Source organism: Penicillium canescens, assembly GCF_028828765.1.
Source record: "Penicillium canescens strain IBT 15451 chromosome Unknown utg000007l_segment0_segment0, whole genome shotgun sequence".
NCBI classification, from domain to species: domain Eukaryota; kingdom Fungi; phylum Ascomycota; class Eurotiomycetes; order Eurotiales; family Aspergillaceae; genus Penicillium; species Penicillium canescens.
Genome location: NW_026703969.1, coordinates 101,154 through 119,580, shown reverse-complemented (window position 1 = coordinate 119,580; position 18,427 = coordinate 101,154). Strand labels below are relative to the sequence as shown.

At 45.8% G+C, this 18,427-nt stretch overlaps 5 protein-coding genes across 5 annotated transcripts; 3 read left to right on the top strand and 2 right to left on the bottom strand.

Moving 5' to 3' along the window:
* Positions 1–106: 106 nt before the first annotated feature.
* N7446_010501 (uncharacterized protein) lies at positions 107–1,071 on the bottom strand (the record flags this gene model as incomplete). Its single annotated transcript, XM_058519244.1, has 2 exons — positions 107–763; positions 820–1,071. 2 exons carry the CDS (start codon positions 1,069–1,071, stop codon positions 107–109), a joined length of 909 nt encoding a protein of 302 aa, XP_058368082.1.
* Positions 1,072–2,057: 986 nt separating this feature from the next.
* Positions 2,058–2,738, top strand: N7446_010500 (uncharacterized protein; the record flags this gene model as incomplete). The annotated part of the gene is made up of 2 exons (XM_058519243.1): positions 2,058–2,285; positions 2,403–2,738. 2 exons carry the CDS (start codon positions 2,058–2,060, stop codon positions 2,736–2,738), a joined length of 564 nt encoding a protein of 187 aa, XP_058368081.1.
* Positions 2,739–6,901: 4,163 nt separating this feature from the next.
* On the top strand, positions 6,902–8,007 carry N7446_010499 (uncharacterized protein; the record flags this gene model as incomplete). The annotated part of the gene is made up of 4 exons (XM_058519242.1): positions 6,902–6,971; positions 7,032–7,188; positions 7,249–7,894; positions 7,942–8,007. The coding sequence occupies 4 exons, from the start codon at positions 6,902–6,904 to the stop codon at positions 8,005–8,007; spliced, it is 939 nt and encodes a 312-aa protein (XP_058368080.1).
* Positions 8,008–10,278: 2,271 nt separating this feature from the next.
* On the top strand, positions 10,279–11,121 carry N7446_010498 (uncharacterized protein; the record flags this gene model as incomplete). Its single annotated transcript, XM_058519241.1, has 3 exons — positions 10,279–10,289; positions 10,358–10,667; positions 10,720–11,121. The coding sequence occupies 3 exons, from the start codon at positions 10,279–10,281 to the stop codon at positions 11,119–11,121; spliced, it is 723 nt and encodes a 240-aa protein (XP_058368079.1).
* Positions 11,122–13,170: 2,049 nt separating this feature from the next.
* Positions 13,171–15,117, bottom strand: N7446_010497 (uncharacterized protein; the record flags this gene model as incomplete). The annotated part of the gene is made up of 3 exons (XM_058519240.1): positions 13,171–13,262; positions 13,322–13,841; positions 13,900–15,117. The coding sequence occupies 3 exons, from the start codon at positions 15,115–15,117 to the stop codon at positions 13,171–13,173; spliced, it is 1,830 nt and encodes a 609-aa protein (XP_058368078.1).
* Positions 15,118–18,427: the final 3,310 nt, after the last annotated feature.

The following is an 18,427-nucleotide window of genomic DNA, read 5'->3' as shown; positions in this document are numbered from 1 at the left end:
TCTGCCTGCACAGTTCGCAGGATCGTCATTGGTGCTCCTTTGACACAGATTATTCGCTCTTGGTCACGATTCTCCACAAGTGGCAGTAAGCCTTTTTGACACGGGATTAAATGGAGTAAACTCGATGGTTCTGCATGTAGGAACCTGATGACTTGGCCGATGGGTAGTTGCCTAGACCCCTGAGAAACTCCTTGTCGATGGCATCGATCCCGCCAGTCTTTCGATTTCGAGTCAATGTTCCAGTTTTGTCAGAACAAAGGATCTCAACATTGGCTAGCGACTCAATAGCTGACAGCTTTTGTACAATTGCCTTGAGATTGGCTAGATAAGCTGCACCCACGGCCATTGTAGTGGTGACTACCACAGGAAGACCAACCGGCACTCTGGTCACAGTAGTTGCCAAAGTAAACTCTAGGATATGCAAAATGCCGCTCGAACGATAGTAGCTGGCAATCCAGATTACAAGGAGGGCGAGAACCAAAAAGATTAGAAGGATATGCGCCATCCCGTTCAACATCTGTGTGAAGTGTGCAGGACTGCCGGAAGCCTTGTTGACCAGGGCAGCCGCAGTTCCGACGTATGTATGATCACCAGTGGCAGTCACAATCATCAAACCAGCGCCACACTTGACGGCAGACGAAGCATAGCACACATCCCCACTGTGCTTATCGACGGCGAGAGACTCTCCGGTGATCCCAGACTGGTCGACCTGTAGATAAGCATTTTGCGATTCAAGTCTACCGTCGGCGGGAAAAATCGTCCCCTAAAGCAAATGTCAGTTGTTGGCCATAGTCCTCGTCTTGATGTTCATTGATTTACATCTTGCACATGAAGAACATCAACGACAACAACTTCCGCGGAATATATCTCTTTAAGAGCACCATTGAGAACGACTTGGGCTCTAATGGTAAGACTCTTTTTGAGATCATCAACGACGTTGCCTGCATGGTACTCTTGAATGAATCCGATAGCGGCGTTGAGAACAAGAAGGCCACAAATGATACCGAAATCGATCCAGTCCTGTAAGCCACCAGCAAGTATAATGGCAGCCTGCAGTGAGAAGAATATCATGAGTATATGGGTTTACCGAGTTCTAATTTGAGACATAAGATAAGACGGGCCTTTCGCTGATCTAATGGGGATGGACCATGGCAAACAGCCTCGCCTCTCCAGCAAATCCCTACCTTCGGGGCCCCTTATGGGTGCAAAATGGCAAATATTCGAAGAGTAATGGCATGCTTGGTTCACTGGTAGAACTTTCAAGGTTTTGCTGGGTCGATGCCCTCCCCTCTCAGCAAAGCTATTTCCACGGAGACTGGAGACACTGACATTCCAGAGCAGGGTCCCACGATGCAAAAAGCCACTGTATTAACCCTGCTATCCCTCGCGGAGTTGGGGGCCATCCTTTGAAGAAGTGATACAAGGCTGCTGGGGGAGAGCCAATGTTTCCGTCTCTAATGAGCAGGGATGGTGTTTCAAAGGGTCCGGATTCTGCCTTCTGCCTTGCACAGGCATTTTTCATCCAATAGTATGTCTCTCACTCGCCGCATAAGGAACGCTGCAGGTAGCTGATTGTTATAATTGAAGTTGGATGCCGACCGATACTTTATGGTCCTTCTGCCTGGCAATTAATATATATCTTACTTTTTACCGGAGGTACTCAGCAGAAGATTTGAAGAGGCTAGAAAAGTGGTATTTTGTTCTTTGCTATGGGCTACCACTAGCACTTGCGACAGCGCTGAGCCTCATACGGACAACTGAAAGAGGGAGGATATATGGACCAGCCTTGGTGGGTACTCAATCACCTGGCAGACTATTGTAATATGAAGCTGATTCCTTATTAGATCTGGTGTTCAATTACCGAACCATGGCGATTTCTCCGCTTGGTGTGTTTCTATGGTCCAGTATGGTAGGGTCGAACCAAAACTCTTTCGCAGCATCAGAACTGACTTTCCTTTTCTCACAGGGTTGTGAGTATCGTGACATTTACGATCTACGCGGCAGTCGGCACCAACATCTTCCAAAATCATAGGTCTTTACATGCGGCGAAAAACGCAATGCCTGTCAGCGGAGTAATCAAGGGTGTTCGATCAGTCACCATCGATGTAACCCATGCTATGGTGGAAGCCTTGACTGTCGAGCCATCAACCCCGTATTCAGTCTACGTCGAATCTCAGCAGTCCATATCGGGAAGCGCTATAGACGCCCAGATCAACAAGAATAACGCAATGTGGAGCTATTTGAGATATTCCTTTTTGTTCTTTATCGCAATGGTAGTTGCCTGGGTATGGATATCCTCTTTCCTACGCAGACCTCATCTTCCCTCTTATTTGTTACTTCCATATTGACACTCTTCGAACTTATACAAGTTCGCCTCGGACCTTCGCTGATTGGTTTTCCAGTTACCGTCGTCTATTAATCGAATCTACAGTTTGATCAACCCCAGCGAAGCTAATCTCGGCTTGAATTTGACAGGAGCCTTGGTTCTATCTTTACAAGGCTCTTGGAACGCCGTTATCTACATTTCAACTGCGCTCCCAATATCCAAAAGCATGTGGGCTTCAAACATCAAGTCCAGATCTCCCCTAAGGTTTCGTTGGAGAGCCACTAGGAGAAAGACTCGTGGCATTCCGCTCGAGAACATTGGCTTTGATGGGAGGTCTAGTGCAGGGAGTACCTCCGCTTTGGCGTTGCGGCCGCCTTTTGAGTATTCCACCACTGTGCCTCCTGATGTGTAATTAAATAAAGGCGGGTGACAGCTTATATACGTCAAATGTAATACATTTATATATATATATTGAAAAGGGGAATCGTAGGTAGTCCCGCCTCTCCCTGTCTGTCTGCGAACAGGTTGGCCACTACGGTAGTGGGACTATAGGAGGGGAGAGCACGTAGGGGTGGTTTGGAAGAGAAAATGGGCCTGTCTTGCTAGGCTACGCGCAAAAAGTCTTATATATCACTGTACTTCCTAATCAGGCATCACAACCAGTTGCAATCGGTTGAAACGCCCAATCTCTTGCCCTTCGATTGCATCGAAGATTATAACTCCTGACCCAGTTGAAATACCTGGTGTCCTTGATGTGACAGTGGAGGAGTATACCAAGTGGCAGCGATCATGGGTGAATAGGGGCATTCTCAAAGACGACATCCGCAAAGCACGAGACTTGGCACTCGCCAATAGCCTTGATCTTCAGCAGATTCATTGTGATCAAGAGCCAGATTTCTTTGTGGAGCAGGGAATTAGTGTGGGAGTAGCGCGCCAGTTCGTTTCTGAAATCACCATTGGGTGAAATCATACGCAAGCGTTCCTCAAGTTTGAATAGAACAAATTTATAGAGAATCATCATACTGTATACTGCAACACAAAGACCTTTCAAAATGAAGAAATATATTCACCACTTTGCCCCTTTTGTTGAGGTACACTAAGAGTCGAGTTAAGTGATATCAGTGTTTTAAACGATCTTGTCTGTATTATATCTCCTCAACATTAACGCCTGTATGCCAAAAGTGACAGTGTGCGCTTTTCTCCCTTGCGCCTACGCAACTCACACACCACTCTAGGAAATCATCGAAGGCTTGAACAGAATTATTCTCATAGACTGCCCAATGTCTCCGGATAAGCGCTTTGAACTCAGCAAAAAACTCCTCGATAGGGTTCAGGGGTGGTGAGTACGGAGGCAGGTACGTTACTTTCACACCCGCATCGAGACACATTTTTTCTATCCGGGTCAGAATGGTGAAAGGGGGCGTTGTCCGTCACCAGAACAGAATTGGATTCCGGCCACTTTCCGCAATGCTGCAGGAGCTCCTCAAAAGAACCTTCGAAAACTGGCCCGTTGGTCAAACCCGGAAACGCTCGTGACATGACGCTATCATCCTGAGAGCAGGCTGGCAGTATCTAGTACTGTTGATCGCGATGGAATTTAGACAGCTGGCCTGGTGCTATGCTGAGCGGTGACCAACTAGTTCTCCGGAAGCCAATCCCTTGATCACACCCGGACTCGTCGATATGCACTATATGGTACGACCGGAACCCGGACAAACCATGTAAATAACAATCTCGTTAATCGGCATTCCGTTCCCTCGCATTTTGTTGCGAAGTTTTCTTTGGTTATTTCTTTGCCGTTACGTACGTGCCAAAGTCACCTCACAAAAAAAGTGGCATCTCGTCGAAATAGAGTCCGGGCTTTTCCAGTAAATGGTCGCAAAGAGCCTGCAGCATTAGTGGCGTGATACTACGGGGTCGGCCTACTCGATTAGAGGGGCTCTGGTATCACGGTATCACCAAACTGGTACAAATTGCTGCGGATGGTGGTAACGGAACACGGGCTGCATTCTGTGGCATCAGCGATCTAGGCTGTAGTCAGTGATTTGCTCAACATCATATCGCGAATATATCCTCGAGTGGAAGAGGGCAGATTTGGAGCCATTTTGTGTCCTGGGTGTTCGTCTCGTGGTGGTGGGGAGGAGATTAACGTGTTTGTGACAGCTGCGAATGACGTACAGCGATTCTCGAAATCGGCTTGACCAATACACATTGAGTAACTCTTCATGGGCCCCGCCGCCAAGTCCTGAGCGCAGATCATCTATTGAGGGGGCAGCATTAAATTGAGGGATATCGCAAAACGCAGCTTGTATGGTACGGTAAGCCCAATGTCTTATTACTGGGAGAACTGCCTCGTGGGACCAGCTTTTCATTTCAGCCGCACGATAGACACAGAATCCTTTAACTACTGGTCTCATAATTGCGTTATTCAGCAACCCTGGATCTTTCCCCAGCCTCTCCAAACTGTCATTTCCAATTTCAATAGAGCTTACAAATACAAAATAAACGTCTTTCAGATACTTTCGGCATGATCAGGAATCAAATTACTCTTTGCCGTGAACGTAGAGCAGCCGCGTACTAAGTAGTTATTTCCTACAGGGAAGATACTCCTACTGTACATCTGCAAACCCTCTCTGCAAGTCGCTGGGTCCTACTGTGATCTGGACCAAGGGCTTTCTCGTAGACTGCTGGTGCTCGCTGGTACATCTCCTATGCCTCCTTCACCTTCCCCTGATCAAAGTAGAGAAGACCGAGGTTGCTGACTGTATTGAGAGTGGACGAATGATCTGAAGCACAGAATTCGGCCTTTCAGTCCCTGGTAAGGGGGAAGGGAATTTCAAATTTGTTGAAAGGCGATACCTAAAGGAACCATTTCGCCAATCCGAGTGGATTCACGTATTTAACAACTGGCTGTGAGATGGAATGGAAGGATCACGTGTATCAATGACTTAAACTGCCGAAATCTCACAACAACAAAAGGAGAATTGATAACTAGAGACACCCTAGGTTATGTAATAGCACATATTTATGAAGCCTCAGTCAACGTTATACCATTTCTATACTTGAATGAAATCGCTGACGGACGTGGTGGAAGTGTTTCTTCCCTGAAGTTGGGCTCCACTTGCCGACAGCCAAGGGAAAAGTTGGGCGTCTCTCCACGTCACTAGAGCCTACGAGACCAATCAAAACCAGGCGGCCGGATCGCCTGTCTTATTAGGGCCCGCGTCGGCCCGACGGGGAGCCTATCCGAAATTTATCTTGGGGGTTTCCAGAGTGGTAACCAGACCCATGAAGGCACATCTCGTCGCCTGCCTCCTTGCGCTGTGAAGGAGAGAGCCGCTGCCAGCGTTTCACCGACTCCCTTGCCCTGCCCCTGATACGTCATCGCCACCCACAATATTCTCCGTATTTCATGCGGGATCGCCTCCACTCGTCGAACTGAAAAAAAAAAAAAAACACAGATATGAAACATGACCATATTCTCTCGCCAATCCGCCGCCTTCTAGGGCAAGTCCTGGAGTATCGTTCCGAAATTGAAAGAGCAGGGTAGAATGGCCCGTGTCGTAATTGTTGTGTATCAAAGGAAGCTTGGATTGTTCTTGTTTCTGAAGGAATACAATCGGCTATATATACAACATGAAGCCCAAGTTGATCTCCAATTAACTTGGTCTTCGTATAGATAGTGCAGGAATTATTTACGATGTTGCGGTTTCGTCCCTGAGCAGTAGCTGCCTCAAACCGCAACAGTAATTTGCGTGTCAGAGAAAGGAGGGTTCACTGATTTCAACGGTCTATTCTAGCCAAACAGTTGCGTGACCAGAAAGACACCGCCTCCCCCGAATAACCCTCCAAGGAATCTAATGTTTATTTGTCAACGGAAACTCTATTAGAAATGGTTTCAGGGTTGCTCCAATAGAATACTTCAAGTTATCGGGCCGATGCTAAGAGCTGAAGTCCAGTTGACATCGAAACAAGACGTTGGCCTTATGAAGCAGAGAAAGTTTCTTCTCAAAATTGGACCTTGTTCCAGCTCCTGCACATCTCCCATTTGCCAGTCATGGTAAGCCCAGTTCACAAAGGCCCCACGGCGGCCCGACAGATAACAGATATGTTCGTATGTTCCTTCGTTTCAAGGCATGAAAAATAATCTATTAAACTTTAAGCTAGGCCGTTAGCAGAACTGACAAGCGAGAGGGTTGACAACTATTCTTGGCCTCTTTTACCCCTTTTTGTAGTGAAAGGGGTTGTTCGTTTCCTGGGACAGGGCTTGGCGAGGTGAGAGCCGAAAACACTTCACGGTGGTGCGGAGCTTGTCACCCTCTGAAAATACGAGGTTTAAACGTTTCCTGTTACGCTTATTGATTGGGCATTACAGTTTAAGTTCCGGTGAAGGTGGATACAATGAAGAGCTTCTTGTCAATGACTTTCCATAACCTGCCATTCCTTTCTTGGACGAAGTTGTTTCGAGCGGGGACTGAAGCGTGAGGAAATTAAGTATATATTGCACTCGTCTGTTCCCCTTGTGCCACTCAGTGCCCGCGAATAACCCACCATAAATCTCAAATCGTTTGATTAATGAAAGTGATCATGGTGTCCGCAAACAAAGCGCCTGCTGATAAGCTTCCTCTCGCCGTTCGGAAAAACGGTAAGGAGTTCCCCTCAATGAAGCACTGCACATCGTTGAAAGCGTGCTGATGAAGAACAGTACGAGATGGTTGGGAGAACCGGAAGGTAGATCTTGAAGCTCAGCTTTTGACCCTCCTTGGCGTGGCTTGGACCTTCGAAGTCAACCCGCTAGCTATCTTCCCTTATGCCGAAGAAAGGTCGTATGGATATGACTCACTCGGGGATTGTATCTTTGCGTCAGTTTCTTAATCACAGTGTCTATATTCAAGCCACACCACTGATATTTCTCCAACCAGCTACTGCGATAATTTCATCGGGAATCTAAGATCCTTCCTCGAAAAGCACGGCGATAGCGGCAAAATTGAGCTCAACAGAGTCTGCCCAACTCACGTTGTGACTCTTGTCGCATCCACTAAATTCAGGTATTGCGGAACTGCAGTCACCGATGGTCGTCTCTCTCTACTCTTCCATCCCGAAAAACTCGGTACCAACATTAACGACCTGGCCCAAAACCTCATCGAGACTCTTTCGACAGCTCCTCAGCCTGATGGAGCTTCATATCTCAGCTTCGCAGCTCGTCGCTCTATCGAGACTGATTACGATGCCAAAATCGGTGCTTACTTGGAGAAGGCTCAAAAGACGCTCCAGAACCCTGAGTTGAAATTCGAGCCCGGCTTCAATGATATAGGAGCAAAGCTCCAAGCGGGGAAAGACGTGCGTGAGGATTGGGAAACCAACCTAGGGTTGTTGGCCATAGGTTACTATGAGGGTTTCTTGGATATTTTGGCTAGTGAGAAATTTGCTGAAGATGATATGCTAAGGGATGGACTTGCGGAGGCCGCACCGCAAGGTGTTGTGAAGCTGCGAATCGTGGATACGTTAACAACGGACCAGACTGGACACAACGAGATTGTGATTGATGACGGCGCACTAGTTATCCAGGTGAGTTGTGTCTTACTATTTGTTGAGTTGAAACTGATGAGTTCTAGACCACGCCTGAGAATTGGGGTACGAATATCCACTACGCTACTTCAAAATTAGTGGACATTCTGTAGGTCATGTTTATACTTTGAATCCATGCGGACTTCTGAATCTAAACTGCTCTGAAACGCCTACACAACAGACGTGATAGTCACGCCAAACTAGCCTGGTTTTTTGAGGTGGCATTGAATAGATATTTGTTGTCAGTAATGCGCATGACTTTTTCTTTGATACAGATTGGATATTGGATAAGCTGAGTTTGCCAAGTTTCGGAGCTAAATGCACCTATGACAAAACATGACAATATATGTGCGTGTGCTGGAAACTCCGTCATTTTCGTATTATTGATAGCAGGCGGTTATGTATGATTGGCCTACAAAAACGCTTGAAAGACTCCCTTTAACGCGTTGGAAGATAGAGAATAACTTCGTGTGACTAGCCCACGCCTCGAAATCCAGCAACAGCTGGGTGGCCAGTAAATCAATAATCCCTTCATTTAAACCCCACTTTTCGCGGTTCGGCAAAGTCGCGAATCGCGCAATTTAATTAGTTGCTAATATCAGAGACGACTATCTACTTGACGATCCAGGCAAGATATCAACAAACGATCTTTTGGGATTACCCGGACAGCGCTTGGTATTCCCTGTATCCACGAAGGCAGGATCGGAATAGTACAGTTGTAAGAGCCTCTAGTGTCTTTGCCCCCACTTCTGTCCAATTTGCCCCCACAATATAAAGTTCTCGGGCCGATACATAATGTTTCCGTGGTAACGAGGAGCGGGACCATATAACGCTAGCCGTAAAACAGTGGAGCTAGGGAGAAAGTACATGAAAGGATCGTGGTTGAAAAACCACATTTTCACAAACCTTTAAGGTCCAATGATTCCAATTGTTGCCCAACCATTTCAGACCTCCCGTTGAATCTGCTCAGGGATTTTCCCTTTCATTAATGCTAGATCACCTCCATTGGTCCAACTTGAGAAATCGCCGATATAAAACATGAGCGAATTTTGAACTTTTTACCACAATCCATATTCGACATGTGGACTTGGTGATTTACTAGAGTTCAGGCATTAGTCCCAAAGCAGGTCAAACAAGCGAGGAATGAATCCCAGCGCAATGGTGGATTGCCTGGTGGTTGGAGGGATTTTGCTCATGGGAAACTTGGCTCTGTAGCCTTTTAAGAACCACCGCCAGTCGTCGCCCGCAATTGTTTTGCTTTTCTGAAACTTCCTGTTACGAACGAATACAAAGCTGATGCAACTGTCTCAAAAACAACGTCTCTGTTACATCTCGTTGATTCCTTCAGCTCCGGTGAAACACTTATATTACAGTGGTGTAACAAAAGTATTTGACCTCGAGTACTTCGGGATCCACTTTTTAGCTTGACCATCTCTTATACCGCCTACTTTATTAGTATGCCAAACCTCGCGCGTTTCAATGCGCTAGCATATACATCATATTTCAACGCGTTTCGACAATTCTTCGGTTTAGGAAGGCCTATATATTGAGACCTTTAAGAATCTGTTCGAAACTATGCCTTATAGGGTGACTTATGTTATTAATTATAAAGGGCGGCATACTAGCTATTAAATTGGATTAGTTTTCGGATGTTTCTGCTAGGCAGCATTAAAGAAGTGGGTCATGGGCCGAACGAAGTACTTGAGGTCAAATACTTTTGTTGCACCACTGTATGACCCACTCGTGCTCGTATTCTCCGAGGACTAGTTCCTTGTTAAAGTAGCTCGCCTACAGTTTCTGCAAGGAGCATAAGACTCACCAGGTGTCACATATGAGATTCTCAGGCTGATCAGAAGATAACATTCCTATGTATCAGGATGACCTGGAGCTTATCGAAAGCTATTTATATTGTTCCTCCACGGGAGACAATGGTAACAGAATTGAAATGTCGTATTTCACTAACCAGCTTTTCCGTATTGTTCCTTGTATACAGGCTGTGCGTATGTAACGGTGGGTATGAAGTTGTGGTAACATTCAGTAAGTGGATAACCTTCCTTCCGTGTTCACGTTCAGGATAATTCTCTATTGATTTTAACGGACCAACCGCTTCCCTCCACTAAATATGGCCCTTGGAAACAAGGTATTAAATTCAGGGTTCATGCTGCGAGCCGTGTCTCGCCAGGCTGCTAATGTCAACGCTAGGAGCTTGGAGCTAAAAAAATCCACGGGCCTTAGTTGACTCCTTTGATCCTATTTTACCACAAATACATACCAGCCAGGGAATGTCGAAACCGCATATTCCGTATCCACGTTGTCATCTGAAGTTCTTGGGCTTTTTTTGAAACGTCATATTGCCGCCGCAAGATCTTATTTTCATAAGCAAGATGACGCTCCTGTACGGATGACCCAAAACCCTTACCACAAACTGTTCATGATCTGCTAATGCGTGGAGCTTAAAACCAGGAACCTTAAAGCGCGCCTGGGAATCCGTGACCACTGGGACAAGGCAGGCAGCCCCCTTCAGAAGTCTATGGGAGGTCTTAGGGAGCTGCTGGGGTATGAAATTCTCGCCGAGCCAGAATGGCGACTCCTGCTTGCTGATATGGGCGACATCTACCCAGACGAACGCGGTTTTGTTGCCACTGTCTCTCAGGCAGTTGAAGTATGGTGTAAGAGTATGACCGAGCTCCTCGCGGATGAAACCAATGAGAAATGGACGGAGACCCTTCTCACGTATCTCCAGCCGTTGTCACATTTGCGACTCTTGATCGAGGTAGGCAGGAATGTATTCCACGATAATAGTCCTCAAACACTTACCTCACTAGGTTGCCAACTCGTCTTATCCGTCCACGTCTTGGTCGAAGGAACGGTCGGCATTTGTGGTCAACCTCCCCAGGCGGCAGGTCATGCTTCCGACCAGATACTTCCCCACGTTTATGGATGAGCTGCTCGGATGCTTCGAGGAGCCAGAGAAACCTGCCCTGCCCCTTCCAGAGAGGGCGGCCGCTCCTGTTGTGGTTGATGATGGGGCCAATCCCAAAGCAGATACGGCTATAGGAAAACTGGACGTAGTCCAGAATCTACGAACTGCGCCATCTGCGTTTAACTGCTCGTATGAGGTGGAATACTTCCCCGACATACAGAAACTTGAGCGGCCTGACCAGCTCTTTTTACACCCCCTTTCTTCCTCCAAGTGCATGATTTGGCGGGAAATAGGATTGAAGTGACTTGCAGCCACAGCCCATCGCTTCAGTTTTTGGAACAGTACTTAAAACGCTGGTGTCAGACAAATCACGATGATGTGCGGAATGTGAGAATCCATCTAATGTCTTGAGAGTCAAGTGTATTTTTGATCGAGAACTGACAGGTGCAGTCCCCCATTGTGGAAGTGAATTTGGAGCAGAGCCCATGGGGCCTGGGAATGTGAGCCTACCTACTACACTAGCAGAGAAAGTCCTAGGACCTGCCTTGTCAAGTGGTCGACATTTGCGAGAGATTTTTGCGCTGACTCTTTCTAGGTGGTACGATCGTCTTACTCTGACAACGGATAATAATAGGTACATGAGACAGGTTTCTCTCACTGTACCTATTATTCTAACTTTAGTCGAGGGAAATTTGGGGTATAAGAGGGTAGCGGTACATCCAGGCCAGTGGTTGTACAGGCGCGATACAACATGGAAGAAATAGAGACCTCGTACTTATCGTTACATAGTTGCGAGTGACATTGTTCATAGTCCCCAGCTTTACCAACGCCATCAGTCTCGCTAAGATCACATATTGCCGCTTCGACTTGCCTTAACAGAAGGATATATCCTATATTCCCCAGAGCTTCAGGTTAAGCCCTCTGGTGGAGATAGGGTATCCCACCGGGGGCCTTTGTTGCAGACCGCAGCGCAGTTCGCCACTAGACATTGCAGAAGTCTTTGGCTTCGATGTTTCTTCCCGTTAGGACCCTGGTTCTTGTCGCAGATGTACCCTTCCGGTTTCTCCTGTTCTGCTCTGTCTTCCTCTGAATGTGTCTTGCAGCTTTCCGATCGTAAGATTCCGTTGGTGATGTGTTGTTTTCCCTTCCAAGAGATTCTTCGCGTGGTCTTGAGTGGCCATACGAAGATGATGCTTCTTTCCCTTCAGATAGATCTTCAGAGCTTCATAAGATTCAAGATTCCTTGCGTAGCTGTGCTTTCAGCTCAGACTTCCATCACCATCGATATTGAACACGTACTTGGCCGAACTCATTTCGCGTGTATAGCTCTCATCACTGGCGCCAATAACATCCCGATCTCCAAATATCTGTGACTTCGACCTCTATATTTGGAACCATAACCATAACTGCCTGCAGGAGGTCCAGCCCAGCTGTGGCGAATGTGACGTTCTGGCGAAGACAAAGGAGGACATGGGAATAATCTCGGGCGTTGCCGTTCATGGATTGTCTGCCCCAGGTGTCTGTTTGCTTGCTTTGGGAAAGCTTGTGTATTTAAAGCTCTCTTTGTGGAATGATGCATTCGATGTAGTAGCTATCGACGAAGACATTCAACGTGGGGAGAAGGAGAGAGTGGGAACGAGTCAGAGAAGCTTAATATATCGGATAGTTTCATGAGCCCTTGTCGCATCCTTGTTGAGGCCATGACGAAACTTGTAAAAGATTTCCCTCTCTGTTCCTAGTGCCAAAGACCGGATGCCGGAAGCCTGCGTCTAGGGCATCGAACCCTTAGCAAACGGATGACTGGGATTAAACAATCGCACACGCACTGTATCTACTAGTTCATGTGTATTCTGGACATACTGCTCTGAACCAAGACTCTACCTTCCTCCATCCCCTTTCCTTACCTAATCAACAGTCTTTCTGACTAGTGGAATCACTAGGGATACCATGCGTTTCTCTGAGAAATTGATAGTGTCACCTCAACTTTGGAATGCTGTTCAGGTGGTCAGCAAAATGTGGGTCTGCCACAGCAAAATTATTTGCACTGTTTGTATCACATCTGATTAGTAGGGAAGGCAAAATGTAATTTCAATATTTCGAAATTTCTGTAATTTGGCCTCTTGAAATGAAATTTGAAATGGGCCTTGAAATCTTGAAATCGAGCTATTCCGTAAACGGTAGGGTTTATTTTATTTGCTACCAATCAGAACCCTAAATGCGGAGGGCGTGAAATCGACATCAGCCTTTATTTACACCCCGCCGTTGAGCTGGCTGCTCGCAATGCTCTGCAACTCCTTGAGGCCATTCAGATAAACGCTTCTTCCCTTTAGTGTTGCCAACCTCAACTGTTCTATCAGTACTGGTTCTGATCGAGCTCGGGCGTATGGGATGAGCTGAATTTGGCGTAGATGTCGTTGGAGGACTCGGGAGAGGCTCCGAATTTGGCTTAAGCAAAGAGTTAAGCCTCGAATTCAACGCAGAAACCAGGGCAGGATTCGCAGAACCTGAAGCTGAATTCAACGCAGAATTCAACGCGGAAACTAGCGCAGAAGTCGGTGCAGAATTCGGTGCAGAAGTTGGTTCTGGATCTTGTTCCGAATTTGATTCAGGTTCTGGCTCGGGATTCAAGTCGGGATTTATGTCTAAAGTTGACACGACATTCGACCCTACACCAGGCGTAGGACTTGGCGTAGGACTAGATGCGGGATTCGATGAAGTATCCGAAGTCACAGAACCCTCTGATAGATGGTCCTGCACCTGCTTACGCTGCAAAACCCTCTCTATTTCGTTGTCTTCTTCCTCAAGAAGGAACTCTTGGGTGATTTTAGGAGGCTGTTCTGTCCGGAATTGTCGTTTATTGATCTGGACAAAGAGCAACTTTTCAACGCGGTGAGGCTCGAGCCGATTCCGGACTTTTGTGTGCTGAAGGTTCATTTGTGAAAAGGCTCTCTCCGCTGCTGCGGAATTCGCCACAGTGTTGCAAAGACGACGGGCAAAAGGAGCAAGAATAGGAGCAAAGTCCGCCTATAAATGGATCTTAATGATAAGTATTTTTTCTCTCTAGTTGAAAGCTTCGACTTACGGCTTCAAGCCAAAAGAGAGATGGACAGTTAGCCTTCCAGCAAGAAGCATTATAAAATGCACCTGTCTTCTGCCGAAACGACAGAAATTCGTGCCAAGCAGACGAGCTTTTATCTTCGTTTTGAAGAGGCCGTAGAACACCTTCAATGTGATATCGAGAGCTCTCGTCAACTTTTCCAGGGACTCTAGCAGGGTCAAGATGATAAGCTACCCAGTGAATAGGCTCTAGCTGACGCGTTATACGACTTTGCCAGCCTATGCCATCCAGATATGATAAAAAGTCATCCTTGAGGGATGTTTGGGAAGCCAGCGTTCGCAGACTTTCATGGAGATATAACCACCGTTGCGTTACCTCCATGATTGACGAGTTCCGAGCTTCCGATTCCTTCTGGGCTATATGCAGAGGCTTAAGTATCTTGATCAACTCCTTTAGTTGCCACCAGAAAGAATGAGAGTTAGCAGTCCGAACGATCTCCCTCCCCCTTGTAGTCGAAGCAGCAGGAGTTGCGAGAGTCCACTCGCAGATGGCTTCTTGGCAATCATGAAGTGATGACAGCATATTATATTGCGTTCCCCATCGTGTAATGACCGACGCAATAAGCGCCTTTCTATGGCCCCACTTCTCAATCTGCTTTGCTTGCATCCTTGCGTACTCAAGTGGTGAGTGGTGGAAGAAGACAACAACTTCAAGGGCAGACCTAAACACCTCTTTCGCCCGTGGAACCTTTGAGGACTTAGGATCAACGATATCCTTCATAATTAGCTGTAGGCCGTGAGAGTCACAGGGAATCATAAAGCAGTGTCTGAGTTCTGGGGTTGCCTCCAGTTTCTCCCAGACTGATTTCATGACATGACATGTGTCTGTCGAAATAGAATTGATCCTATTCCAGTCAACGACTTTGTCTAGCTGTAATAGGATGCCTTGGAGCCTGTTTAAGATCCAACTACTAATAGCAGGAGCATCAAGAGTCTTGTCTTCCATGTCATTAAGATGAATAAACCACGACTTCGTCGGCGTTGTTATAGTCATCACAATCACCCGCTGAGATCGGATGTTAGTGGTCTCATCCACCGTCACATTCAGGAACTGGGTTCTTCGCAGCTCCTTAAGCACCTCCTGCTGTAGTCCATGGTATGCTTCATCCAGCAGATCATCGGCGATTCGGTGTCGAGAAGGGATTTGATACGTTGGACTTAACGCATAGATGAGGTCACGCATCTCTTGCTGATCAAAGAGATTAAATGGCCTGGCTCCAGTAAAGCAGACCTGGGCTATTAGCTGATCAATACCCCGGGATGGCTGAGAAGTAGAAAAACTTAGCAGTTTCTGTTTCTTCCCCGTGGCGGTCTCAGGATCCATCAGAGCCTGTGCTTTGATGCATTTATTAACGTGCTCACTCTGACGAGTCGTGTTTTTGGCGCGAATTTTAAAGCATCCGAGGCATTTTGCTTGGGGCACCTAGCCATAGTTAGGGGAGTACAGGTTGGATTTAGCGAGTCAGTCCTTACCTTTTTATTCCCCTGTATGATTTCAAAGCACCTTTGAAGTTCTAGCTCGGTGTAAGAGACCTTGTCAGAAGAGTTGTCGGCCATTTCCGAGAACATGTAACTACGAAGGGGTGAGAGCATCCCGGACATATTATGGATATATATTTGTGCAGCTGTTGCTAGGAGTTACAGCAAATATTCTAGACAGAGATGAGACGGCAGAACCTTTTATCGCGGGCTCCTATTGGCTGAAAGCTTTCACCGTTAATGATGACTCATCAAGCTGAAGCCCCTTGAAATGTAATTGAAAGGAGGAAAAAAATTGAAATTTCAAGATTTCGTAATGAGTTGGCCAATTTCGTTATTACACCATCACTACTGATTAGTCCATTTTCAATGCTAAGAGATATAAAAGGCTTGGCAATACACCCCGAAGCCTTCCCCTCCTTCTCATTCTTTCAAAACATTACCTTTTCCGCAAGGTAATTTACCAACCAATACCCTTGGTCCTTTCATTTTCAATTCCTTCCTATTTTATTCCCCTCTCCGCGCCTCGCCTACTATGTCGACCTTCCTTGGGCACCTCCCCTCCTTCCAGCGTTACCTAGAGGGCGCTAACCCACTTCCTAGTTATGATGTTGTGAGTTTTACATTCCTGATTACATTCCTAATTATTCCTAGTTCATTTCTAACACATTTTAGGATGCTAACAGCAATATCGAATTAATAGCCGGCGAAGTCTTCTGTCGCGTCCTAGTTGCACTTTATCTAACATCCGTTAATACCCTTTACAATTAATTGCTAATATATTCGCAAATCATTCTAACTATAGCAGTTTACGTTTTCTACCCCTAGCAACCTCCGTAACCATCTTAAGACACACACTATTGTGTCCCTCGCCCCTACTAAGAAGGTAGGCCGCTAGACTTCAGCAAAACCCATCATGGGTTCAAGGTCTGGACCCAAACCCAACCCATATGGATTATGGGTCGGTCCCCATCCGAACCCATTAGAACCCATCTTTGCATTAAATTCTGCTTTTGGTGTCCATAAAGCTGCTCACTAATCAATGTAAAAGATTGTATTTTACACACGTTTTCCTCTGTCTCTAAAAGATATTCACAAAATAGTCAACAATCTTGATTACTTATTTTGAAATGTCTTCTTGAAAGACATATCTCCTATTATTTGAATTTAAGAAGAACCCGCTTCTGCTTATTGAACGGGGAGTTCAGTAAGTCAAGTCGAAAATGTCAATATTAGTAGGAATATATAATAACAAAGGCCAACTTCGATATATTTTCCACGTCGTCACAATTATGATATTATCTATAAAGTTCTTTATTACTCCTTTTACTTGAACAATCTATGACTTTAGCAGTATATCGAATCAAATTTAGCAGCAGGGTAAGGGTGTATCTTCTAAGGGAAAGTGACAGAACTCCTTAATTGGTTGTCCTGCTAAATATTCCAGATTCGAACTATAGAATATTTCAAGGGTCACTCAGGGGAATGGCTTAGGGAAAAGGTTTCTGATAAGCTTAGATGGGTTTAGATGGGTTTGACTGGGTTTCTTATGGGCTTGGATAGGTTCTAATAGGTTTGCATGGGTTTGGATATGTTCTAATAGGTTTTAATTGGTCAGTCCCATTTTAATATAGATACTCTAGACAATCATTGGTTATCATTCAATATTACTTTTGACCTATCTACTACCCTCTTCCCCTTGCATTTGATTATTCTTCTTCTAAATTTGCAATGTCCCAAAGCCAGCAGTTTGGGTTTTTATCCTCTTCCTACGATGGTGAAACAGACAGCCTTGGTTATTTAACGTCATTTAATGAACCTTTGACCCTCTCGAGCAGCCAGCCAGCATTGGATACATTTGTTTCTGACTTTATCAGACCAGTTGTTCCATCTCCTATTCCTCCCTCTTTTGCGAGTGTTGACCCAAATCGAAGAAAAGCCTTTGTCCTTTTATGAAACTATGGCCCATATAGAATGGGTTGATTGGTGGCTAGAGACAGACTATGTAGAGCATTCAGCAAAGATTTGGAAAGACTTTGAACAAGTTGCCCAAATTACCGATGGATCACCCAAGGTTATGTGCAAACGCTGTTGCAAGATCCTAGAACACCCTCAGACACCATTTCAAAGTGGTAAAGGTCTTCAAGGCACGTCGACTATGATAAAGCATTTGAAGACTGGAGCGTGTAAACCGACTGCGACCGAAGGAAAGACAGATATTACTCAATTTATGAAAACAGCAGTATGTACCCCATATATGACTAGTTCGAATTTGACTAATAATTCTCGTTGAATGATCCATAAGAGCAATCATTATCTACGGCTTCATTTTCTCAAGCTGCCCGGGAGGAGGCAATTCTACACTTTCTTACAATAAATCGCCTTCCATTTCATCTAATTGAGCACCGAACGTTACAAAACCTTGTCTCTCTTACCCGCAAAGCTCCCTCGATGCCTATTCTTCCTTCTGCTACTACAATCCGTCGTCGTCTATATATAGGTTGATAATTCTGGCTTCCTCTCCTCTATTTTCTAGTCTCTTTGCAAAAGAAGGGTCTGGGAGAAGTGGAGAATTTATACGGCTTTATCCTGCTTATGCAATGTTCTAAGATTCCAGTCAACTGGCAGATCGCTCAGGAAACATGATGCATGGCGACTCTTTAGCATGATCACCATCGGCTTCCATGGTCTGCACGCGTGTAATTTTAGAGAGTTCATATACTGTAACATACAAGGAAAATTTTACTGCCCTCAACGTAGACTTGACAAAAGTTTTTGGAACACCACGGGCCCCACTTCACTGACCGCCTAAAATAGGTCTTACCGCCTACGAAAACGCTTAGCATGAGGCATCTAGAACATCTTTCTGAGACTATGCCTAACAGACTCGAAGTAATTATCGGATCTGAGATGTGGTACAAACCTTACTAGGGCCTAATATGAGTGTACCAGCTAGGTTTTGGTAAATTTATTATTATTATGGCGTTTTTGCGGAGGTTTTGCAACCGGCAGTA